The sequence below is a fragment of the Notamacropus eugenii genome, chromosome 6, assembly GCF_028372415.1.
Source record: "Notamacropus eugenii isolate mMacEug1 chromosome 6, mMacEug1.pri_v2, whole genome shotgun sequence".
Lineage (NCBI taxonomy): Eukaryota > Metazoa > Chordata > Mammalia > Diprotodontia > Macropodidae > Notamacropus > Notamacropus eugenii.
The window spans coordinates 79,751,494-79,779,156 of NC_092877.1; the positions used below are offsets into that span (position 1 = coordinate 79,751,494).

The 27,663-nt window shown below is 36.2% G+C and overlaps 1 protein-coding gene across 2 annotated transcripts in view; it reads left to right on the plus strand.

The window, feature by feature from the left end:
- STIM2 (stromal interaction molecule 2) overlaps window positions 1-27,663 on the plus strand; it is a 178,901-nt gene that overhangs the window by 91,210 nt on the left and 60,028 nt on the right. For both annotated transcript variants that reach the window (XM_072620423.1, XM_072620424.1), the window contains one exon: window positions 2,031-2,145. In XM_072620423.1, the coding sequence (XP_072476524.1) occupies window positions 2,031-2,145 (115 nt within the window). The remainder of the gene's footprint in view (window positions 1-2,030; window positions 2,146-27,663) is intronic.

Consider the following 27,663-nt stretch of genomic DNA (forward strand, 5'->3'; position numbering starts at 1 on the left):
GCACTCACTTTGTTCTCCTTGTCTCACTGCTTTTCAGTCTTTCTGAAAGAATTATTGTCTATATCTTAACTTTTAAGAAGAGTTTCCCACTACACTTCTATCTGGGGCCTTCTTATTCTACATGTACTCTTTCACTTGAGAATCTCATTAGGTCCTATGGGTTTACTTATATAAGATCTTTACATATAAAGATGTTTCTCAAATTGGTGTATCTTGTTCTATATTTTACCCCTGAGTGACAGCTTGTACATCACTAGTTTCTTATTGAACTTTTCCAAATGAAAGTACTCTAGTAGTTTAGATTCCATTTGATTTTTCATGTCTAAAATGGAATTTGGTGTCCTTGTTAAACCTGCCCCTCTACAAACTTCTTTGTTTAGTTATCATTCCCAGTTTTCTAGTCATCTAGATCCATAGGGGCTAGTCTTGTCATTTCTACTTTGACAGCATAACTTATATTTGTTTGTTTCTCTCTATTCATGTGGTTACCACCATAACTCACAATCTTATGCCTCTTGCCTGAACTATTGATTTTCTTATTTCTAGTTTCTCCTCCTCCAGTCTATTCCTCCACACAGATGCAAAAGATGGTCTCTCTTGCTGCTGTGCTCAAGAACCTTTAGTGGCTCATTATTGCCTCTAGGATGAAAGACAAATTTTTCATCCTGACACTGAACACTTTTCCAGTCTGACTTTAGTCTGCCTTTCCAGGTTCATTCACATTGCTCTCTTTCATCCCTCTGTGCTCTAATCACACTGTCTTTTTTGCTGTTCTCAAACTTGACATTTTATGGCTTTGCACCACTAACTCTAATGTCCTAACTCTCCCCATATCCAGAGTATACTGTCTTGCCACCTCTGTCTCTTAGAATTCTTATCTTCTTTTAAGATTTACGTTATTTACCACTTCCTATGGGATAACTCTGTGGATATCTTAGTTATTAGTACTTTCTCCTTCCTTGTCAAGCTAGCATGTTTATGCTTGTGTGTTTAAATGTTATATCGCTTTAGAAGAATGTAAACTCCTTGTCAGCTGAGATTATTTTCCAGGTTGTCTTTGTAGCCTTGGTGTATAGCATAGTGCCTTGCATGGGAAGGGTGCATCATAGATTCTTTGTTCTGGTGGGTCAAATGATATCTAGTCAAGTTAGCACTTCTTTTGAGCCTCATTAGACATTACTCTCTTCCTGTACTATATATTCCAAACTCTGGGCTTCACATATGATGTACCATCTTCATATGTGATAACTTGTGACTGTAAATTATGACTCTGCTACTTAGTATCTGTGCAACTGGGCAAATGATGTTAACTCCTATGATTTCCATTTCTTTAGCTGTAAAATGAGAGAGTGTGGGCAAGGTGGACTAGATCGTCTCTTAGTTCCTTCCAGGTCTAAATATGCGGACCTATGTAGAACAAGTACGTGTGCAGAAGTATATTTGAGAATATATTTTAACTAGGAATTATTTGAATATTCTTTTATCAAAAACTATTTGTTATAGATTTATAGCACTAAAATATTTCAGTAGTTTTAAAAATAAGAATTGGTGATTTATTTGAAAAGAAATCTGAAAAACTTTTAAGTTTTAGTATAAACAGATTAAAAAGAACCTTAGTTTTTCTCTTTCTCTAAGTAAAAGATGTTTCATAGTCAAAGAAGTAAATGTTTTTTAATTCTGTTTCATGCTGCTGTTTCTCAGGGTACTATTTATTTAAACAGTTAGACTTCCTATTTCCTAAATTGACCAGGGATCACTTCAGGCAGTCATTATCTGCTTCTTTCTCTATCATCAGCCTTATGTTGCTCATCATGTTCAGACCAAACTTGCTTTTTTTCTGGTGTCCAGATGGTCTCAGTTTTAGAGACAAGCTCAGAATTTTCTGCTCCTCTCCGTATATAATAAAGTCTAAGACTTTTTTTCTGTAGTAGTTCATTTGATATTTGATCTTCTCCTCAGCTGATTCCGAATAACAATAAATTTTTCTTCTAGGTTTGCTAGTGTTTAACCTAGACTTTTCTTTTCTATAGTTTATCAGAGAAGATATGAAATATAAGGATGCTACTAATAAACATAGCCATCTGCATAGAGAAGATAAACATATTACTGTTGAAGACTTGTGGAAAAGATGGAAAACATCAGAAGGTAAGAAAAAACTCAAAATGCTAAGATGCAAACCTTTCATCTTTTCCCCATTTAATTTTTGTTAACTCTTTTCTTTTCCCAAAACAGTATGTGAAAAAATGTGTTTCATCAGTAATGTTCTATAAATGACAATGTCTGGTGATAAGTTTTCAGGATTTTAAGGATTAATTTACTTATGGACCTATTTAGTTTATCAGTCACTAAGATAAATATTCAAATAAAACACTTCTGAATAAGTTTTGGTTATGAGAGTCACGTGGAATGGAAGAATCTAATTATTGCCAGTAGTTTTGATCTTTTTTTAACCAAATTGACTGATTTAAATCCAGTCTTCTTTTTCTGACCCAACCCAGACTCTGTGAAGGTTTTAATAGGAGTTGAAGTCATCAGTACATGGGGAGGGGAGAAGGAGCGAATCATGAATTCATTTGGATCATCAACCTCTATTGCTTTTCAGTTTCGTATAGTTCCTAAAGCTTGTATTAATCTAAAAGCTGTGCTGAATGATGTGAACTCTCAGATAAATGTTGATAAATCCTTCATCCCCAGCTCTACTGGATGTATCCCATATCCTCACTCTGCTCTGACTCTTGGACCCACTATTCTCTTGGTCTGGGGCCATTTGTCCTGCCATTGCTTCCCGAAGTCCTCAGGGATTTGCCATCTTACCTACCAGAACCTGAGTACCACTTGATCATTCCATCTTGACGTGAACTCTGTTCTGCTTTATGAATATTCTAGCCCAATTAGAGCACGAGCTCTTTGAGACAAGAGATTATCTGCATTTTTTCTTGGTACATTTCTTGGGCCACAGAAAATGCTTAATAAGTGTGTTCCCAACTCATTGCATAATACTTTTTTTTTTCTTCAAATCTCTAGTCTTAAAAGCAGTCTTGAAAAGAAGTTGTAAGATAACATATTGTTTGTTACATATAGTAAGCAAAGAAAAATGTAAAAACTGGAAGTAAAAGAATAGTAAAATATTTAGGAGTACAGATAAGAAAGCTAAAAAATCATTAAATATGTAAAATATATAAAGGAAATTAAAATATAGAGAACATTTTAAAAATAATTTTCTGGATATAGACATTGAAATTACAGGTTTTTTGATTATGCTGGTGGTCTTTTATATCCTTTTTGCAAATATAAGCATCTAGTAGTTGTAATTTCATTATTATTGTGAAACATATAATAAATTTATTGTTCCTTATTAATAATTATAATTCTAACTAGTGTGAAAGATGTTCTTTAAATGCTTCTCTTTGAATAAGGAATATTCTTATATTACTTATATATGAGCTTATTATCTATATACAATTACTGGTAAAAATTAATATGACATTTATTTTCTTGAGAATAATACACTACCAGGTAATAATTAGCAAGACTTTGCAAAGTGCTTATCAAACTAATTTTTGTCTCTCGCAAGGTAATAGAATTGACAAATTAAGGGAGAAGGTTAAATGTTTTAAAATAATCCATTTATTTGTGTGTCTGATATCTAAAAGTTTCAAATTTTTATCTTTTCATGACTCCAGAATAAGTGAAAAAGCACTCTCAGTGAACCCAGTGTCAGGGTATTAGCACAGTGGTGACCACAGAGACTATACATTTTATTTTACAGGAGCATTTCTGAATTCATTGATGATATTAGTGTGTAGAAAATCAAGTAGTAAATTAAAAGCTGTGAAGCCATTCTCGAGTCACTGAAAGTTAAAGGAGGCCCTAGTATTCTACATGCATAAACATATATACTGTAATGTGTATACTATATATCTGTCCTGATGTATAAGCACAAAGACACTAATACTTATGCTTAAGTGCACATAAGCAACATATCTACTTCAGTGTTTATATGTGTATGTAGGTTTGGGCTTATATACATATGTATTATGTTGTAGGTATGTTATAAAACTGTGGCCTCTAAAAAGTAAGTCAAAGACTTGTAAAAAGAAAGAAGGCAATCTGGCACTACTTACTACAAGAGGCCCTACATAATTCCCGAGGCATTATCGTGGTAGAATAATTGTATTATGACCGGAATCTATCAAAACATGGTCAGTCAGATTCAGTGTTTTCTGTTTCCAGAGATTGGGATGTATGTGGCTTTTTGTATTTGGGATGTATAAGTCTTAGAACAATTTCTGTCAAAAATCGTTTAAATAAAAATTTTGGTTATTAAAGTGGTAACTGCAGTTTTCTAAAATATTCAGTTACATGACCCATCATTCACTAAGGTTGTTGAACCGACTCAGTGATAACTTTTCAGCTGAGCTTATCTTATGTAATAACAGTGATGATTATAGTATTGACAGTAATAGCTAAGTTTATGTAGTTCTTTGAGGTCTGCAAAAGCGCTTTGCATATATCTTATTTGATCCTTACAACAATCCTGGGAGGCAGTGGAGGCAAACAAGAGACACAGGCTCATATAGTTACTAAGTGTCTGAGACTGAATGTGAACTCAGATTTTCCTAACTCCAGGCTGTCTCCTACATCAAAAATTCAACAAGTAAATGGAAAAATAGGAATCTTATCAGATCATTGCATATCTTCATGGAAGTCTGAATCTTAAGCAGGAGTTCCTAGCCTGGGGTTCATTGTTAATATATATGTATATATAAATAGTATATATTTGCATTGTAATATACAATATAATATTAATATTTAAAGTGACAAGGAGAATAACTATATCTTTATTTTCCTTAGTCTTACATATTATATTTTATGCATTTTAAAATATTATTCTCTGAGAAGGAATCCATAAGCTCTACCAGACTGCCTGAGGGGCTCATGATAAAGAACCTCAAATCCTAGAGATTGTTTATTGATTAGATAATTGTTAACTGGGGAGAAATAAAGTATTGTTATATAGGTATACTTATATTTTTTCATAGTTTAACATTTTTATTATTATATCAAATGATACTTCCATCAAGAAAGTTTACTTGTTTGGTTTGCAAACAACAATTCAGTGAAAGTGAGCTGTATTGGAATGTCATGTTAGAATTCAAAATGATTTTGATAAATGTGAGAAGTTTATTAAAAATGACATTATGCCCATAAAAATGGTAATGGAAATAATTATGTACAAGAATATCTGAGAAGATTTTAGGTCTTAGGGTGAAAAACACACTACTTCATTAATGTTGTGCTTTGTTAGTAAGAATACCTAGTAGTAGCATAAATATGCAACATAATATTCATAAGAACTGTGAAGTAGTTTTTCCTACAATAGACTAGTTAAATGCTTTTTTTTTTTTTTTTTTTTAAAGAACATTGTGTATAATTCTGGGCTTCAGAACTAAAGAAGGCTTTACCAGTCTAGGACAACTAGGACAAAGTTTAGAAAAGTGCTATTAAATTATTACTTTTTTGGGGGGGAGAGATATAAAGGCACTGAGTTACTCATGTGGGGAGAAGGAAAGGATATAGTTCAGTTTAATACTAGTTTTTAAGCAAATAAAAGTGTCTTTATCTGGAGAGCTAATCCTGAGATGAAGTCTTCTCTGTTTCCTTTGAGCATAACAAAAGAGCAAATGAGTTCACATTTTATCAGAGGAACTTTAGGTTAAATGCAATGATGATTGTGTTTGAATAATGATTTATGATTGATAGTATCCTTTCACATCCATTATCTTGTTGGGTACTCACAGTTTGTGAGAAATTTAGGGCAGATGAAATTAACATTTTGTTATTCGTTAAAGGATTGTTTGAGTGGTGTGACCAAGATTAGAACCCAGGTGTTCTGACTGTTAATATTGTATTATGCTCCCTCTTAGATATAAAGAATAAGTTTCTGATAGAAAGGATTGTTAAATTTTTTACCTTCAGGAAGATTATAGCAACTGCTGTTCTCTAAAATAAATTTTTACTTGTGGTAAAATGTGGTCCTAAATGAAAATGGAATCTTATGTGAAAGTAAGTCCCTTCTCTTTCGATAAATATTATATTAAAGTATAGGTGAATGACTAGTTAGTTCATTTGCTTAGAAAATGACACGAATAAGTCTAGGGCTGTTGAGCTGATCCCTGTTCAGAGATATTTAGCTTTCTGTGCTCCTGTAATTGCACTCCAGCCTTGATCAGTTGTGTTCAGAGTATGTTATCAGTTATAAAAACAGGGAAGTGCTAAGTACTGCTAGGAAACAAAAAACCCTGAAAATGCCAACCATATGAAGTGGTGTACCACAGAGAAATAGAACCACAAACAGGTATATACTGAATGCATATTGTGTGTGTAATATGATGCTAGGCATTGTGGGGAATGCAAAGACATAGCTGCTTATGCTTTCATTACAGAGAAAAGTGAACTTTTCATGTATATGCATATATATTTCCTTGCCACTGGACATACCTGATCCTTTATTTTAACAATAATTCTAAATGAGTGGGGCATATTATTATCCCTGTAAAAGATTATAGTGAATTATATCTTCTAGACCTGGCCGAGCATATTCAGATATGAGACTACATGGACTTCTGAACTCCAAGCAGAATTAGAGGAGACTGTGAAAGCCAGGCCTTTGCAACTTAACTCATCTCCAGGTTGTAGGTTATTCCCTCATGGCTAAGTCACACTGGTTTTCAACTTGGTGTTCCTATACTTGGTATGGTCTCTCAGTCACCACACTTTTTCAGTCAGTTGCTAAATCTTGTTATTTCTCCCTCAGCAACCTCTCTCATACTGAATTCCTTCCCTCACAACCTTCACCTTTTCTTTCACACCTTCATTACCTCTTGTCTGGTCTCTTGTAGCAGTCTCCTAATTCATCTCTCTGCCTCAAGACTTCCCTTCTCCGTTGCATCTTCCACATAGCCAGCAAAACAATTTTTAAAAAATTGAATAGATATCAATTCCCTACTGCATAAACTCCAGGCATCCTTTGTTGCCTTTAGGATCAAATGCAAATTCTTGTCTTTGGTTTTCACAGCCCTTCCCCATCTAGTTCTACCCTGTCTAACATTATTATTCACTCCTCTCATTTCTGTACTTTGTGGTCCAGCCCAATGAGCCTCTCCTGCCTGTTCATATATCACTTATTTCCACTGTCCATTCTGGGAATATACTTCCTCAACTTCTTGGAATCTTCTGTTTCTTTCAGAATTCTATTCAGACTCTATTTTCTATAATAAACTGTTCCTAATCCTTCCAGATACTAGTTTCCTGTCTATCAAAAGCAGTAAAAAAAAGCCCTTGCATTTATCTTTGATATTTTATATATACTTATTTATTTATCTGTTATCTCACCTGATAGAATTAAGATGCTTTTAGGACAGGAACTATTTAATTTTTATCTGTATAGCCAGCACCTAGCACAGTATTCCAACTTACCCTGTCTATGACTGCTTCCCTACTGCTTATAGACATCTTTCCCTACTCTCAAAAAATTCTCAGTTGATCCATCCCTGCTTGCTTTCATGCTATATCTTCCCTCCCTTTTGTGGTTAAGTTTCTTGAGAATTCAGTCTTTGAAGGCTCTGTCCTGAACCCTCTTCTCTTTTCTTTCTATATTATTTTACTTGGTGGTCTCATCTCCCATGGATTCAATTATCATTTCTATGCTGATGATTCTCAAATCTATTTATCCAGTCTTAACCTTTCTCCTGATCTTTAGACTTGCAACTTCACTTGCTTTTTGGACATCTTGATCTGAATATCCCAAGTTCAACTGATTATTTATTTCGTCCTGAACCTTCCCCTCTTCCAAACTTCCAGAATTACTGTTGAGAGTCTTACTGTCTTCCCAGTCATCCAGCCTCTTTACTAGACGTCATCTTAGACTGTTCACTCTCTCTCACTCCCAATATCCAAACAGTTGTCAAATCCTGTTATTTTTGCCTTTGTAACATCTCTTGTATATGCCCCATCCTTTCCTCTGACACTACTACCACTCTGGTGTTGGCTCTCATTATCTCAGAGCTGAATTATTACAGTAGCCTTCTGATTGATCTCCCTGCCTCAAGTTTCACCAGTCAAGTAATCTTCCAGAAACTCAAGTCTGACCATGTATCCTCCAAGTCAGTAAACTTCAGTGGTTTCCTGTCACCTTTAAAATCAAATATAAAGTTCTTTGTCATTCAGAGACCTTCACAACCTGGCCCCCTCTGATTTTCCAGTCTTCTTACAACTTATTCCTCCCTTCATCCTCTGTGATTTTGTGACATTGACCTTCTTGCTGTTCATTACACAGAACACTCCATTTCCTGACCTGGAATATTTTCACTAGCTCTTTCCTCTTCCTTCTCATCTCCGTCTCTTAGCTTTCCTGGCTTCCTTCAAATCTTAGCTAAAGTCCCATCTTCTTCATGAAACCTTTTTCAGTCTTCTCAAACCTTAGTGGCTTCCCTCTGAGAGTATCACTAATTGATCTTGCATGGTTACTTGCATGTTCTTTCCCCTGTTAGACTGTGAATGTTCAGAGGAAGAGTCTATTTATATATCTATTGACCTTTTTAAATATCCCAAGCACTTAGAACAGTGCCTGGCATATAGGAAGCAATTAATAAATGCTTCCTTACCTGACCTTGGCTTAAAAAGATTAAGTTTTTTTCTGGCGGTATTAACACCCAGTAGGATGTATGCCAAAACCACAATGTAGATAACTGCTTGAAGACAAAATCTTTTGAAGTTTTGGGCAGGAATTCTGTTATCCTACCACCATTTTTATTTTTACAGTAGTAAGCCATATTTCAAATTTCATATTTAGAAGGGATGTTAGAGGCCATCTAAATTAAGTCTTCCACATTATACACAAATTCGTTCTGTAGATTCCCCAAGAAATTTGTATTCCAGCTGTTGCCTGAAGATCTTGACTGAAAGAGATTTCTGTTTTGTGGGGCAGCATTTTTTATTCTCAGTCCACTGATTCCTGAGAAGTTCCCCGGTATTGATACAAGATTCTGCTACTTTGCTTTGGAATTCCCCTTAAGAAATAGGTAGAATGCCTCTTCCCCTTGAGATTGTCTCAAATATTTGAAGATAGCATATCCTATCCAGTTTTTAATCTTTCATAGACTAAACATACCCAGTTCTTTCCATTGTTCTTCATGTTACAGTTTCAAGACATGTTAAGTCTCCTTCTTTTAGGTTTACTTTGGTATATATTCCCACCTGTCAGTTTTTCTCTGGTACGTATAACCAAAAACAGTAGGTAAGGATGATCCAGTCAATAGAATATATACACTGTGGCCAATGTCAAATTCATTCTACAAATTTCATTAAGGTGAGGATCATGGCTTTGTGGGTAGCCATTTTGACTTTGTCAGTTAAAACTCATAAGATTTTTTTCCATAGAAATGGTTAACCTAGGTCTCTCTCATACTATCATGTTGTCAATTATTTTAAAAAAAGATCTAATTGAATACTTTACATCTGTCTATAGAATTTCATCTATACAGTCTGGTAGAGTGGATAGAGAGCTGGCTGTCCCTGGATTCAGGGAACACCTGAGTGTAAATCTTGACTGACAAATACTGTATGACCAGAGATGAATCACCTAGCCTCTCAGTGCTCTACAAACTTCTCTAAAATTATAAGGCATAGACAAATTCCCAGTCTATATCAAAGGGAGGGAGTTTCTGTGATTGAATATTGGGTATAATGATGAATTTGCAAAACCTGACAAATTCATCTTGTCTTGTTCTGTGTTGTCAAGACCATTTTAGATTCCAGTATTAGATTCCAGTATATATTTCTTCCTTGTATTTGCAGATTTGGTAAGCATGCTACCTACCTATCCTTATCTAAGACTTTGATAAAAGTGTGGAATAAATTAGGATTGAGATTAGTTAGAGCTCCATAGAAATGCTGTTAGAATACTTTTCCCAAGGTGATCAATATTCTTTGTTTACTAATTCAGATAATTCAGGTCTTGTTAATTGTGCTGTCATTCAGGCCAGGTTTCTGCATTTTCCCCCACAAGATTAGACAGATGAATAGTTGACAGGTGGATAAATAAAACTCTTATAAGCACTTAATATGTGCCACACACTATACTAAACTCTAGCTCTACTGTTGCAATCATGGCATCATTTGGAGATGGCCAGGAAGTAAAGAGAAGTAAGGTGAAGGATTACCTTGATCCAGGCAAGGTAAAGGAAAAGCTCACATATCAGTACATAGGGTAGTTGCAAGGATGGAGTACAGTTTTCCAGTGGGGAAAAGGTAAGCATGATGGATATTATGAGCACTTTTGCAAGTGCTTTGTTAAAGAATAGACTGTGTTATATCGAATGTCCTGATATATTGTCTAGTAACCTAGTTTTTTTAAAAAAGGAAATGATATTATCCTGATATGACTTGTCAGGAGTCCCAGTAATCATTTCTACCTTTCCATCAAATTTACCAATCTGGTTTCTAAAATCTCAGGTTTTCTCTTTTGAAAATTAGAACATCTATCCATTTCAAGTTTTCTGGGTTTTTTTTCCATTCTTCACAATTTCTTAAAGATCACTCAACTTTAGTGTTTAGATCTGTAGGTCCTTTCATTACTCTTGGTCAAATAATTTAATCACTCTGAGCTCCAGTTTTTTTCATCTGATGGGGTTAGTTTGCACCATGAACCTCATAGAATAGTTGTATCAAATAGGATCATACATATAAAACACTTTGCAAACCTTTAAAAAAACGCTATCCACCAGGGGCAGAGCCAAGATGGCAGAGTAGAAAGACAGACCTGTAGAAGCTCCCCTTCATAGCTCATAAAATACTTGTTAAAGTGACTCTAAACAAATTCTAGAGCAGCAGAAGCCACAAAGCAAGAGTGAAAGAGATTTCCAACCCAAGACGTCCTGGAATGCCGACAGGAAAGGTTTATTGCACTGGGCACAGAGCAGAGCACAGCCCATTGTGAGCTGGGCAGTGCAGCGGGGATAGGACCTGGAACAGGCTTCAGGGCACCACCACCAGCAGCAGCAGTTCCTAGATTTCTCAACCCACAAATGCCAAAGACAGCTTCAAAGGTCCGTGAGAAAGTTCTTTCACTTGGGTGAGAAGGGAACAAGATAAGCCCTCTGCCTAAAGAACTTGGGGGAATTGAGCGGCTGATCTGGATCTTAGCCCTGATTGTCTCTCCTGGGTTGAGAAAGAGTGCTGGTGGTAGAGCTGGTGGAGGCTCTGGAGAGGGAACCCTGCAGGCAGATCCTGTACAGAAAAAGTTCCTGTGATTGCTTCCAGACCAGAGTGCAGGCCAGAAGAGAAGTAAACTTCTCTCCCTTGATTGTGTCACCTTGGAGGAACTGAGAACTTATAGGCCCCCAGAGTATACCCTCCTCTTGACAAAGGACTCAAAAGTCAAGTAACTGGTTGGGAAAATGCCCCAAAAAGGGAAAAAAAATAAGACTGTAGAAAGCTACTTTCTCGATGAACAGGTATTTTCTTCCATCCGTTTGGATGAGGAAGAACAATGCACACCATCAGAGGAAGACCTAAAAGTTAAGGCTTCTGCATCCAAAACCTCCAAAATAGATATACATTGGTCTCAGGCCATGGAAGAGCTCAAAAAAGATTTTGAAAATCAAGTAAGAGATGGAGGAAAAATTGGGAAGAGAAAGGAGAGTGATGCAAAAAAACCATGAAAAGTGAGTCAGCAGCTTGCTAAAGGAAACCCCCAAAAATGCTGAAGAAAATAACACATTTAAAAATAAGTTAACTCAATTGGCAAAAGAGGTCCAAAAAGCCAATGAGGAGAAGAATGCTTTAAAAAGCAGAATTAGGCAAATGGAAAAGTAGGTTCAAAAGCTCACTGAAGAAAATAGTTCTTTAAGAATTAGAATGGAGCAGATGGAAGCTAATGACTTTATGAGAAATCAGGAAATTACAAAACAAAACTGAAAGAATGACAAAACAGAGATAATGTGATGTATCACATTGGAAAAATAACTGGCCTGGAAAATAGATCCAGGAGAGACAATTTAAAAATTATGGGACTACCTGAAAGCCATAATCAAAAAAAGAGCGTAGACGTCATCTTTCGTGAAATTATCAAGGAAAACTGCCCTGATATTCTAAAATCCAAGGATAAATATTGAAAGAGTCCACCAATCACCTCCTGAAAGAGATCTGAAAAGAGAAACTCCTAGGAATATTGTAACCAAATTCCAGAGTTCTCAGGTCAAGGAGAAAATATTGCAGGCAAGTAGAAAGAAACAATTTGAGTACTGTGGAAATACAGTTGGATACCGCAAGGTCTAGCAGTTTCTACATTAAGGGATTGAAGAGCTTGGAATATGATATTCCAGAAGTCAAAGGAACTAGGATTAAAACCAAGAATCACCTATCCAGCAAAATTTTGTATAATACTTCAGGGGAAGAAGTGGTCATTCAGTGAAATAGAGGACTTTCAAGCATTCTTGATGAAAAGACCAGAGATGAATAGAAAATTTGACTTTCAAACACAAGAATCAAGAGAAGCATGAAAGAGAAATCATAAGGGACTTTCTAAAGTTGAACTGTTTACTTTCCTACATGGAAAGATAATATTTGTAACTCTTCAAACTTTTCTCAGCATTTGGGGAGTTGGAAGGATTTTACACACAGACACACACACATAGCACAGGGTGAGTTGAATAGAAAGGGATGATATCTAAAAAAATAAAATTAAGGGGTGAGAACGTAATATATAGGGAGGAGAAGGGGAGAAATGGAATGGGGCAAATTATCTCTCACAAAAGAGGCAAGAAAAAGCTTTTTCAATGGAGGAGAAAAATGGGGAGGTGAAAGGGGAAAAATGAAGCTTACACTCATCACATTTGTCTTTAGAAGGGAATAACATGTTCCCTCAATTTGATATGAAAACCTATCTTTTACTCCAGGAAAGTAGGAGAGAAGGGGATAAATGGTGTGGGGAGGAGGGATGATAGAAGGGAGCACAAATGGGAGGGGGGGAGTTATTAGAAGTAAACACTTTTAGGGAGGGACAAGGTCAAAAGAGAGAATAGAATAAATGGGCAGGATAGGATGGAGGAAAATATAGTTAGTCCTTCACAACATGACTATTATGGAGGTCTTTTGCAAAACTACATATATATATAGCTTATATTGAACTGCTTGCCTTCTCAATGGGGATGAGTGGGGAGGGAGGAAGGGAGAGAAGTTGGAACTCCCAGTTTTAGGAATGAATGTTGAGAATTGTTTTTGCATACAACTGGGAAATAAGAAATACAGGTAATGAGGTATAGAAATCTCTCTTGCCCTACAAGAAAAGAGAGAAGAAGGGGATAAGGAAGGGAGGGGTGTGATAGAAGGGAGGTCAGATTGGGGGAAGGCGTAATCAGAATGCAAGGTGTAATCAGAATGCAAGGTGTTTTGGGATGGGAGAGGGGAGAAATAGGGAGAAAATTTGGAATTCAAAATTTTGTGGAAATGAATGTTGAAAAGAAAATAAATAAATGAAAGTTAAAAAAAAAAAAAGACACTATCCACCTATCAGGTATTAGTGTTAGTACCCTGAATTGTTATTCATCTGGTTTAGGAGACTTGGACTCATTTAGAGGATCTAGGTACATTTTTACTGGCTTATCACCTATCTCTGGCATAATTCCCTTTTCACCGTTTTTCTGATTTTCTGATCAGAAGATCCATTTTCCTTGTTGGTGAAGGTGAAAACATACCTGTTAAGTAGAGATTGAGTATCTCTGCTTTAATATTGTTTTTCTTAATATAGTACATGATTGTCTTCCAAACACCAAGTCTCTCCAATCCTTAATTTTTCTTCTTACTCTGAAAGTATCATGACAAAGCATTTTTCTTTTATGTTGTAAAAGATTGAGTTGTAAAACAAAGCAAGAGGTTATTTGCTGCTGTGTCTCTAGTGCATTCCAGGTAGATGATATGTTTTATCTACATTACTAAATACCTTCACAATCTGACATCAGTCTGCCTTGCTAGATTTACTATATATTACTTCCCATCCCACATTCTGCAGTCTAAGCTATCCTTTTTACTGTTGTGCTTATATGACTTTCCATAGCTGTGATTTTGCATAGGCCCTTCCATGGAATAGAATGTGTTCTTTTCTCTTAGGATCCTTAGCTTCCTTTAAATCTGAACACCTTTAGCTCACTAAGCTTTTATTAGAAAGGGATATTTTACAGAGGTGGTACAGTTAGAACAGTTAGCCTTTCCTGTTGGTGCTAATTGCTAGTGACTTCTCTCAAATTATTTTTGTAGGGCATACTCTGGATCTACTGTTTCAACCCTTACTCCTAATAAGGACTTGAGTGCCTGGATTGTGGTTTCTGGGTTCTCTCAGGGTTCTAGGGCAGGGGTGGGGAACCAGTGGACTTGAGGCCACATGTGACCTTCTAGGTCCTCAAGTATGACCCTTTGACTGAATCGAAACTTCACAGAAAATCCCCTTAATAAAAAGATTTGTTGTGTAAAACTTGGAGTCAGGCAAAAGGCACACCCAAGGACCTAGAAGGTCACATGTGGCCTTGAGGCCACAGGTCCCATCCCATGTCCTCCCTCTCTACCCCCAGCTTATAGGGTATTCCATATACACATTCCATAGTGTACGTAAGTGTCTTCTTAATGATGTATTATTTTATATTATATATATAAGTGATATGTATATGTAAATTATATATGTATGTATAGATATATATATTCAGAAGTCCCTGCTCATGGCTTTCCTCTCATGATAAGTTAGCCAGATGTAATTAGCGTTTTAGAAAAGGGCATTTTACTGAGATGGTATTGTAAGAACAGTTGGTATAAAATGTCTTCCTTTCCTCCCCCCAAAGTCCATGACATACTCTCCAGTACGTATAATTTCCAGGGGAGAGTAGTCTTAAAGTTAGAAAACATGTTATGTCAAGGGATAACAATTCCCAGAAGTCCTTTTGCTGAAGTCCTTAAAATGTTTTTTCTTATATGTGGTGTAGTCATTTCCTGAGCTCCTTGTAGAGCTGTGAATCTCTGTACAATCTGTCCATGGCTCTTGCCATCAGCTGTTCTGGGGATACTACTAGGAGTCAGATGGGAACATGTGAAACCAGCTAGACTTGTGGAATTGGAATGGTCGTTGGTCAAGTGGAAGGGAAAGTCTGAGGTCTTCTTGCTTACTTGAATCTCTTGGGTTCTGACCTATCCCTCTGGTTTTATGCAGCTCCCCACTGGACTTTACCAAATACCTTACCCATAAGGTGGCTAAAACAGGTGCTTTGGAGCACTTAGAGTTTGGTCAGACATTGAAGTCTCTAAGGTCATTCACTACATTCTGGACCATCACCCGTGCTGCCTTTTGTCTTACCACTGGACTTTAATGACTTTGGAAGGGAGAGTGAGGCTTATGACTTTGTGCAACTCTGCCTTGCAGTTCACTCACAAGTCAGAACATCACCCTGTGATGTCATTGGTCCTCTTCGTAAAGAAAAGGTGAACACAACACCACACAACACAAGCTGTGCAGCATCAATACAATTTATCCAATAGCTTTCAAGGACTTTTCACACTTAATGTAAAGTATTTAATGGGTTGATTAATTGGCTGGAATGTATTTTCACATCATAAATATATCAGGCATAAGCACAAGAAATGTATTCCTGCTGGATAAATGTTTTGAGGCTAAATTGAATTGATTGATTTTGACCCAACTCTTCCACTTTGTATTCACTTGTATTCATTTGTTCATTCATTGGATCCATCTGTATAGGCACCCATTCATCTACCTACCTACCCTTTATGTGTGTGTTGTTTCCTTCAATAGAATTTATGCTTCTTGGAGGAAGGGACAGTTACATTTTTGTCCCTCTACCCCCATTACCAAAAATGATGTATGGCTCATAGGAGGACCTTAATAAATTGAATGAAGCAATGTTAAAAGTTACTTACTAGACCTTTTGAAATTGGTGCGTGTGTGTGCGTGTGTGCGTGTGTGTGCGTGTGTGCGCATGCACATACACACATTTCCATGAAGGATTTTAGTACAGAGTGGATAAAGGCTGACCTGGTAGCCAGGAAGACCAAAGTTCAAACTCTCCCTCTAAGACATACTGGCTTTTTACCCTGGGCAAGTCATATAACCTCTCAGTGCTCTAGGTCTAAGTAATACTCTTTAATACTATGTATTGCAGAGAGGGCACCAACCTGCATTGTAAAGGGAGTTCTCATTATATGAGAGTTTCCACTAACAGTGAAATCACAGGTCTAGTCCATATCCACAAATTATATGTCTCTAATTTGATAAGTAAAATGAAAATACAACCTTATAGAGAAATAGGTTAACAATGATAATATCTTTTCATTTTCTGAATACAATGTTTTCATCACTATTTTTCTTGTTTAAAACCTGTTATTTACACTTTCATTAAGTTTTGCTGTTTCTAATACTTTGAGGAGAAAAGTGCTCTTGAGAGGCAAGCATAATATTACAGATAAGGTCTTCTGAGACCACCTTGGTTCACTTGCTACAAAGTATGTGATAAAGACATCTGGTCCTTTTTTGTTGAGAATTTTCATAGTTTTCCTTCTTCAGTCAAGTTGACTTATTTGGCATGTGTTTGGAAAGGATGAGCACATTTGAGGTTGTTGCATGTTGATGTCTAAAGGATGATAGGCATTGTGGAGTTTATAGCTGGAAAAAATTTTGAAACTTATCTAAGCCAAGCCTCTCATTTTTTAAACTGAGAAAACTGAGGCCTAGGAAACTTAAGATTGTACAGTAAGTAAAATAGCTACCCTTAGTCTGGATTCTGTGTTTCTAAATCCAGCCAGCTTTTTCATTGCACCATGCAATTTCCTTATAGTAGAGCCCAAATCACTTCAGTCAGCTCTTCCCTTCTTGTTAGTGATTTAAAAACTGCGTATAATATAGCATTTTTCTGTCTGGTAGGTGGATGTGGAATAAACGAAAGTATTGTATCATGTTATTGTGAGAATTTGTCTTCACCAGATCAACAGAATCTATTACTTTGGGCCATCATCTGGAACTTGCAAACAGCTTTGTTGTAAAGAACCTCTTTGTTTTGGATGCACTGGAATTTTTACTATATCTTTTTTTTTTTTTTTTTTGGTGGGGCTCTAAACTATTTTCATAGGTATAGAAAAGGTAACATTATGTGGCATATTAAGAAAAAACTTAATGCTTGTTACATGTATTTGCTATTTTGTTAACATTTTGGCTTTCATACACATTTCTATAATATTCTGATTTGAAAGATAACCCTTCAATAAAGAAGTTATTCATTTTTGATTGTATGCAATGTTATATCGCCAGAGTAAGATCTGCTTTTTGGGTAGAAAAACACACAGAATATTAGAAATGTTCTTACTGGTACCTTTGATAAAAAAGCCCTTCATTTCTCTTATGTATAAAGTAGATTATGAATTCACATTGATCAATAAAGAGTTCTATAAACAAACATTAAAAAATGCTCAGGGTGAGTCTCTATTAGCCAAGGAACATAAAAGTTAATTCAAGGCACTTAGAAATTAGGAATACACCCTTTCCTATAAATAAGAAGTAATTTATGTCCATTCAGTTACAAGCTCTTATTGACCCTCTTTTAATCAAATAACTAACTCACTTTGTGGTATATAGAAGTAGCCAAATATGTAAGTTTGGAAGCCATGAAATGTTACTGATCTCTCAGTAATAATCATATATTTAGTATTTCAGTTACTGTTTCCTTTCTATAAGGTATAGTTATTAGGAATGTTTGGTTATGTTAGCTTCTTTTCTTCTTCACTTTTCCTGTTGAGAATTATGAAATAGAAGGAGATGAGAATCTTAGAAATGAAAGGAACCAAGGACCCATGATGTCTAGTTTTTTAAGGTGAATAAAATTGTGCTTCTTGTATTTGGCAAAGATAGTTGAGTTTCAAATGAACTTGACTTCTTTTATGTATCTTTTAATACCTTGTTGGTCAGCTCTAATGGTACAATAGAAACTTATAATTTGTGTTGTGATAGTGTACATAAATTAGCTACATTGCCACTATATCTATCTGTACTTTTTTCTTCATAAACTCTCTAAGAATATTTTGAATATTGTCAGGTTCGTTATTAAGGTAGAACATTTTCTGGAATGTAATTAACTATGTCATCCTTTCATCGTAATTTACTAAAGATATACTTTTCAAAAGCTGAGTGTGAATTTGTGCAGAATTGCCTTCTTATGGTTTTCTACACACCTGAATTGCTCTACATTTTTCCTCTGCTGTGTTCACAGACTCAAGGGATACCTCCAGTTTGGAAGTACAGTAGCAGAACCTTCTCCAGAAGGTAAAAATGAGGGCTGGCCACTTGTCACTGTTTGTGATTCACTATTTAGAATCAGTGGGCTTGTTTTGAACAGCAGATTGTTTTTTGTTATTCCAACTACTGGGAGCAAATTGCCTATGCAACTGTTGCATTGACCTTTCTTAATATTTGGGGAGGGTGGGAGGGGTTGACTTTTGCTTACCATCCTGGGCATTAAAATGCATGCAAGCCAATTCTGTAAAATATTCATTAACATCAAATTCTACTCCAAACAGGACTAATTCTTTTTCTCTCTTTTTTAATGCGGAAGCAGAAATTGTTGACTCTTTATAGTTCCCTTTTCCTCCAAGTGCGTCAATTGTTTTGATTATTTTTAAAATAATTCTTTTGTCTTCTTTAAACTGTCTTCATTATGCTTTCTTGTTGTTTGTTGATATAGAGGCTACAGTGTTGGAAGGTATATATAGTTATACAAATTAGATGGAAATTTGAATTTTCTAAGGTTACCAAGCCAGGTTTTACATTTGATTATGCAGTGCATTTATTTCAAGCATAGCTTAGGTTTGTTCAGTCTTTTTTCAGCTGTGACCAACCTTTTGTGACCCCATTTGGGGTCTTCTTTGTCAAAAATACTGGAGTGATTTGCCATTTCCTTCTCCAGTTCATTTTACAGATGAGGAAACAAGGCAAACGGGGTTCAGTGATTTGTCCAGGGTCACGTAGCTACTGAATGTATAAAGCCAGTTTTGAATTTAGGAAGATGAATCTAACTCACTCCAGGCCTCTCACTCTTTCCACTGTGCCACCTAGCTGGCCAACTTAAATTTATTTAATTTTGTTTTGATGTTTGGGATATACCACATCTTTGAAATGGTTAAGGATCTTGTCTAGAAAGCTCTTTTCTTTCTATGGATATTCATTCTAATTTCTATGTATTATATCAAGTAGTTACTTTGCATATGAAAGTCTTCTTTACTAGAGTTTTTAGTGATACTTACTGTAATGCTTGGCTTTTCTTCTCTTTACCCAATTTTTGTCCTCCAGCTTCACTTTTAGACTTTACAGTATCTTGAAGAATGCGAATCCTATGTAGATCCTTCAGATTTCACAATCATTTCTGATTACTTAAGTAATCTTTTTGTTCTTTTTTTTAATCAAAGGAGTGTAGAACAGAAGCTGAAGTAACAAAGGGACAAATCATCTGGTAGAAGGAAATTTACTTGGGTCTTCAGTCATCAGGTATTTGTTGAGCACATACTGTGTTTGTAGTATAGGCCCTTACCCAGAACTTCATGTAGTTGAGGAGAGAATATTTGCACATATGAAACATTTAGAAAGTAATTGAGTGCTGAATTATTGATTGCTGATTATGGTGCAGTAGGAATTCAGAGAAGGGAGCAGTCCATTGTAGACTAGAGTTCTTGGAAAGGCTTCACAGAAGGAATTTGATCCAAGCCTTGAAAGATGAGAAAGATTTAGACAGATGAGGGCTGTAGAGAAGGTATGCCAGGTCCAACAAACATCCGAGTAAAGGTGCAGAGGCATATGTGAACATGAAACATTCAGGAGATAATGAGATCACTCACTTGGCTAGAACCGAGGGTGTGGGTCTAAGATTAATAGGAAATAAGATTGAATGGGTAGGGTGGCACCTGACCAGTCTATGGAGAATCTAGAAAGGCATGTAGTGGAATTTGGACTTACAATAGGGAGCTATTGCCGAATTTGGAGTTGAGTGATATAATCAAAGTAATAATAGAAAAAAACTGTGGCAGTGGTGATTTAGGTAGATAGGTAAAGGAATTGGAGACAGACAAATAATTAAAAGGCTTTTGTATTAATTCAGATCCTGGATGATACTATCCTAGACTAATATGTTGTATTAGAAATAGAGGCAAATATGTGAATCCAAGAGATATTTTTTAGAGAAAAATCAACTAGATTGAATGAGAGATAAAGTATCGGAATTGAAAGACTATTTCTATTTAGTCCTTCTAGCCTAAGAAGTTGGAAGAACCATGTTATTACTAATAGTGAGGGACTAGTGGGGAAGGGAAGATATTTTTGGTGTGGAGTTAACGAATTTTATTTTGGATGTAACAAGTTTGAAGTGACAATATAAATCTACATAAAAATGACACAGCATTTGGAAATACAAATCTGCATTGCAACTTAAAGGTTAAAAGTAAAGATATTAATTTGAAATTAATTTCCATAAGTAATAGTTGAAGGCCTAAGAGTAATGAGTTCACTAAGGGGAAGTGAGCATAAATAGAGAAGAGCAGTACACTCAGAGTAGAGTCACAGGAGAAAGACCCATAAGTAGAGGGGTTAACTTAAGAAATGCATTTAGGGAGACAGCTGAGGAGTGATCAGAGACAGAGGAGGAGACCAGGAAAATGGTGTCACTGAAACTAAGGGAAGAGAGAATTTCAAGGAAGAGCGGGGGAGTCATTTGTTGTAGGTGTATCTTTGTAGGATTGAGCAAGAACGTGTAAATGTTTAATTGGAAACCTATCACCAGTATTGGGAAAACAACTCAAAATGTACAGGCCAATAATAGACATTTATTTATGAATAGCATATTCTTACACATGGGTTCCATTCAGTCCTATCTCAGTGTGATTTCACTTAAATGTTATAAAGGTAGGCAAGATTTTGATATAGTAAATTAGAAAAAATGCTAAAGCTTTGAATTTGAGATGCTCAGAAAACTTGTGTTTGACTGAGAATTACTTTTCAAATGCTACTGACTCTTGGGTTTTTTCTGATTTTTGCCAAATCCATCTTAAGATAAATTTTCTAATAAAAGGCTTTTTTTTTAAAAAAAAACAAACATTATTATATTTTTTTGGGGGGAGGAAAAAAGAAAAAAAACCCAAACCTTTGTATAATATATGTGGTTAAGCAAAACAAATTCCCACTTTGGCTATCTCTAAAAAATGTATGTTTCATTGAAAAACTTTTAATGACATTCCCTTTGAAAGAGTTTAATTTTCTTGGAGGGGAATAAAGGGAGAAGCCAAGAAATTTCATGTCTTTGTGATTTAAGCACAATTGTATTTGGCTTGATTTTGAACAGTTAGTGTTATAAACTTATAGAACTGGAATCTCATTATTTTCCATGTTTTGTCTAGTCCCCAAACTTTGTTGTCAGCAGTCTAACAATAATGAGGCTAGAACATCCCTATAATAATTGAGATTTCTGCCTACTAGTTGTGTACTTCTGAATGACAACCTGAGACCTTAAAAAAGGTAAGCCTATCTCAGAATGCAGTGTGAGTCACTTTAAGACAGATTTTTTTTTTTTTGTTTCGGTGTCTGTTGAGCTTCAAATTTTCCTCATCAATAACGTGTATTTTTAATGAGCATGTTAAGTTGCATGAATCTGATTATGACAATAGAACACACATTGTATATGTATTTGGGGGCTTCTGAAAAAAGAAAAAAAGACATTTTGGGGCTGTTAGTAAAAATGTGTTTTGGGCTTATGTCTATATTTTACCTGCCTTTTTTTTTCCCTCTCCCTGCCTGCCCCTCGCCCTTCTCCTCAATCCTAACCTGAATGGATAGTTTCTAAGAATGCTAAAATGAATATTCTCCGTGTAACTGGCCTGTGATGGAGTCTGCACAGAGGTGTTTTGTTTTGGATACAACATATAGTCTTCCAGGTTTTGAAAATTAGTAAACTCCTATTGTACAACTTTCTGTACAATATTAAGCTGCTTGGTATAAAGGGTGTTATATCTCTTGTTAGCACTTTATAGTTTTTTTTTAAATATAAGCTTTTAATGTGTCCCATACACCCCAAATACTGTGACTTTAAAAAAATAGAAAATCAGAATTTGAATTGAAAGAATCTTAAATATCTTCCTAGATACCTCTTTATTTTTCCAGCTCTTAAGTTCTATGATAATAAGATAAATATCTCAGTTTAAACATAAGCTACTGCTGCTTTTGCCAACTTCTGTACGAACATAGTTATTTTCTTTTAATTATCACTTTCATACTTGTAAGACTTGAAGCAATGTTTCTCAAAAAGTCAAAGCATAGGCATTCTAGAGACCAGAAAGCACAAGGGCAAAAAAAAGAATCTTGTGGTTCGTGACCACTATGTGGCCTGAAATTACTTCCTTTCCTTACTCAGCATTGCTGTATTGATAAGGTAAAATGGCCAAAATTTAAACCACACACACACACACACACACACACACACACACACACACACACTTCCTTACTCAGCATTGCTGTATTGATAAAGTAAAATGGCCAAAATTTAAACTACACGCACATACACACAGAGTTTTGATGACTTAGTTAACAGAAATGACAAGTCTGTTGCTGACACTGAAGGATGAGATCTGAAAAGTGAAATTTGTGGGTCCTTTTTCAACAGTTAGATGAATAGATTAGTGTATCAAGGCTCTGAAGTCTTAGTGAAAGCGTGCTAACTGGGCTGTATAATACTCTCGAACAAAAAAAATTAATTAAATTAATACCCAAAAAGTAGAAGCCCAGTAGTGTTACTTTCACTTAGAGTAGTAAACAGTATTAAGATTGCCACTGATACTAATCAGTTGATCAAAAAACATTCAATAAGGACCTAGTATGTTCTAGGCACAGTGGCTAAGCACTAGGCCAATTACAAATTTGGAGGAGGACATGATAGTTATTTTAAAATTTCTTTGAAGAACTGATGGTATGGAAGAAGAATTAGACTTAATTGTTTAGTCTCAGAGGGCAGAACTAGAAACAGTGAGGTAGAAGTTGCAAAGGAGCAAGTTTAAGCTCCATAGCTAGGAATAGCTTGCTAAAAATCAGGGCTGTCCAGATGTGGACTGGATGGCCTTGCCCTAAAATGCTTACATTCTAAAGTGAATAACATGTTCACAGATAAGAAATGCATACTACATGCAAAATGAATACACAGAGATAGGAGGGGCACATTAACAATTTAGGAAATCAGGAAAGACCTCCTGAAGAGAGAGATGTCACTTGAGTTGAGCCTTAAAGGGAGAAAAGGGTTCCTAGGACTGGTAGTGAGTAAAGCATTGTATATGGGGACTAACAGGTAAGCCAGTTTGGTGGGAGCATAGAGTGTATGAGAGAGAGTATTGTGTGATTATCCTGGAGGGATAAGATGGAGCCAGATTATAACAACTTTAAATGTCGAACAATATAGTTGATTTTTACATTCCAGACAATGGGGAGCCATAAAGCTTCTTAAAGAGAGTAACAGTGGCATGATCAGACCTGTGCTTTAACAGTATCACATTGGGCCACTGTGTGAAGGATGAATTGGAGAGGGGAAAGATTGGAGGAAGGGAGACCAGTTAGACCAGTTAGGAGGTTGTTGCAGTGGTCCAGGTTAGAGGTGATAAAATTCTGAACGCTGATCTCAGTATAGAGATGCAAAAATAAATTTGTGGAGGTAGAATTGACAGAATTCATTAACTTGAATATGAGGAATGAGAGAAATGAAAAAAAATGATGACTATTAATAATTAACGTTTACATAGTGCTTACTATGTGCCAGATAATATACTTAGTGCTTTACAATTGTTATCTCATTTGATCCTCACAGCAGCCCTGGGAAGTAGGTCCTATTATTATAACCATTTTACAGTCAAGGAAGGTGAGGCAAACAGAAGCTAATTGACTTGCCCACACTCACACAGCTCCTAAGTGTCTGAAGCTGAATTTGAACTCAGGTCTTCCTGACTCCAGGACCATCACTGTATTCACCATGCTACCTACCTCTAATTACCAAGTTGCAGACTGGGGTGATTGGTGGTAGAAATTGGAACCATGAGAGAAAAAGGTAATGAGCTCTGTTTGGTAGCTGATGATTTGAGACTGGTACTTAAGAGAGACTGGGGATAAATATGTAGCTCCCGGATAGGTTTTTATATATAGATAGAATAAGCCTCCAAAGCAGAATTATCTGAGTTAAGGCAATACAAGGAGGGTTTACTAGTGACATTGGGGCAGCACCAGTGCAGGAGTCAGGAGGATCTGTGTTCAAATCTCACCTGAGACATTTGACACTCACTAGCTGTGTGACCTTGGGCCAGTCACTTAACCCCAATTGCCTCATCCTAGGTCATTTCCAGTCATCCTGATGAATATCTGGTCACTGGATTCAGATGGCTGTGGAGGAGAAGAGAGGCTGGTGACCTGCACAGCCCTCCCTCACTCAAAACAAAACCAAGTGCGAGTCATGTCATCATTTCTCTGATAGCATAGTCTTCTTTGGCAACGAAGGACTAACACACTAGTGGCACTGAGTACCAAGATGCATGCGTATTCCCCCCTTGGCCCATTTTGTTCAGAATATGAAAGAAGATACCTCCATTACTAGTTGTGATGACCAGGGATGCTCTGTCTTTAAGGGAGAGCCATATTTATGTTGATTTCAAGGATTGTGAGAGCAAAGGGTCTTTATTATGGACAATTTATTATAAATAGAATGAGAATTTCATAGGTTGCAATAGAAGTAGAAAGTGGAAGTTGATAGGAAGTAGGAATAGGAAGGGATCGAGCTGACAATGAGCAATGTATGAAGTGATAGCAAAGAAAGAGTCCCTTTGGTTTAGGTTGTCTTATGACTTAGAATCCCAGGGATTTGAAATAAAACCATAGAAACAAGGGATAGGCACTGGAATTGTTAATTTTGCTGATATAGTTAACTCCTTTATTGAGGAAACTCCTTGTAACAATGCAGGTTGGCACCTTCTCTACACTTGATTGTCTTAGAGAGTTGCCTAGAGCACTGAGAGGTTAAGTGATTTGCTACTGCCTTTTGAGAAGTAAATTGAGCACAGGGCAGTAGATTTTCATGTCCTTTCCAGTCTTGTATATTTGTTTTTTTTCCCCTTGAAAAAGAGGTAGAAAAAAAGATGGAGAGTATGGGGCTACTGGAAGAACAGATGCCAAGATATTTGAGCTTCTTACTAGGTGGCTTGGTAGGATGTTTGTCTGTGTTGACCTGAAAACTTGGTTAGAGAGAAAAGGCAACAGGCTAAATGCATACATTTTATGATTTAATTAATTAATCAGTTCCCCATAAAGCTAACAGTTACATAGCGGTATGGAGCCAGGATCAGAACTGGCTGACTTACTACAGAAATTGACTGTCTTAAGTACATTTTGCCATGAGGAAGGAGTTCTCTTAGATAAACACATTGTAAACAAAGTGGCCTCAGTTGGGTTTTATGATCCCAAGCTATGGGCATCTTCTTTCCATAGCATGTCTCTGTGATTTAAGATAAGGAAAAAGTCCCATCACCCAGATAACAGACATCCTGTCCTAAACAGGCCTCTGAAGTTGTTTATCTTAACAAAGTTTGACAAAGCTGAAGTCACACCCCAAGGTATTTGTGTTTTTCTCTTAACACTAGGATGCTAGAAGAAGGGTCTGATAAGGAAGTCCCATTTGCCCATCAAAAGGCATCCTCTAAACAAAGGAGACTATTAGGTCCAGGCTCTTCTTAATTCAAACTTTGACCGTTATTAAAGTCTAACATTTATATTAAACGTTATCAGCTGGGATGAAGATGTGTCATGGGTCAGCTGGTTATAGAAGGCCAGAAATGCTGTTTCACTTAAATCTGTAGTGATTCTGTCTTAATGGTGTCCCAAAACTGAGTGGATTAACTCATCTGGGTAATGAAGGGAGTCTGGGAATCTGAACAGTAGCCAGAGGTGGGCAGCTGCACAGATGGCAAGATGTCTGTGTTGTCTGAGACCTGCTGTACTGCTAACGTTGGTTGGATGGCTTTCCGAATTATACCCATGAATAAAGCTTCGGTAGGAGGATGGTGTTTGTAGTGCTGCTTTTTGGAAAGTTTGGTCACTTGAGTCTACTTGGATTTCTTACCAAAGATGGCAATAAAAAAGAATGAAATTTAAAATTATAGAGGTAATAGGTATAATTAAATTAAAAAAACATGGTAAGCTTCTTAGGGAACATAAGATCTGCATATTTACCAAATCACAAAGTTCTTAAATAAATTTTCTTCTATTTTTTATAAAACGAGTTCTAGATATAATTTTGTGCTCACCAAATTTGGAAAGAACAGTATTTCTATGACTGAGATTACCCTAGGACATATGTCAGATTGTATGAATTCACTTAATGAAGTTGTAAATATATTCCTTTGTACAGTGTTGTTTTAAAGGGATGCAGTAATAGTTACATTCTAATATTTTTTTGCTGTAGTTTTTGAAAAATTATTATGGAGTAGTGAAAAGAGCTCTGTATTTTAAGTCACAAGGCCTAAATTCAAAGTCTGCTGTGATCACGTAGAACCTTTATGATCCTAGGCATTTAGTCAGTTGATGGATGAATCTACTCTCTGTCAAGTATTTGGGAGATAAAAAAATAAAAATTAAATAGCTCCTCCTTTCAGGAAGCTTATATTCTGTTGCCAGGCCACTTAGGTATAGACTTTTGATTTACCTGTTTGCAAAATTGACATAATAATTCCTTTAATGCCTGCCTACCTTTTAATATCATTGTAAGGATGAAATGAGGTGATGAATGTAAAAATATTAAAGCATTATATAAAGGCTAGCCATTTTTACTTTGAAGTTCAATTTAACTAATTTTTATTTAGCATTTAATCTATATAGAAATGATCATTGAATCCATAGGGAATAGATGAAATTCTCAAGGGACAGTTAGGAGAAAAAAGGCTCTGAACAAATCTTTGGATTCTTAGAGAGCAGGGGGATGAATAATGACCCAGAACGGACCTTTAAGCAAGAGTTGTCAGACATACAGAAGAGAAGATCTTCTCGTAGAAGCCAAGAAAAGAAAGTATCCAGGAAGGTGAGAAATCAGCAGTGTAAAAAACTGAACACAATGTCGGAGAGGGTAAGCCTGCAGTAAAAGGCATTGGATTTAATAGTTGAGGTGATTGATAACCTTTGATAGAACAGTTTCAGTAGAATAGTGGGGTTAGAAGTTGTATTTCAAGAGACTGGGTGGGGCGTGGGGCAGGACTTCTGAGAACCAAGATAATGGAGTAAGCAGTAAATTGCTGTAACTCTCCCATATTTACCTCCAAACATAAATAATAGTGCCTGCAAACAAATCTTGAAACTGGAACCAGCAAAAAGATGAGGTGAAACAGTCCAAGAAACTTGGAAGATTGGCAAGAAAGCTCCCTGTCACTCAGGTAAAAAGAGAAGCACATTCCAGGACACCAGCAGCAGGTCCCACCTTAGCAGGTCCCACCTTAGTAGATCCATGGGAGATCCTGAGCTTCAGTGTGGTAGAGCAGGCAAATGCCAACATCAGAAACCCC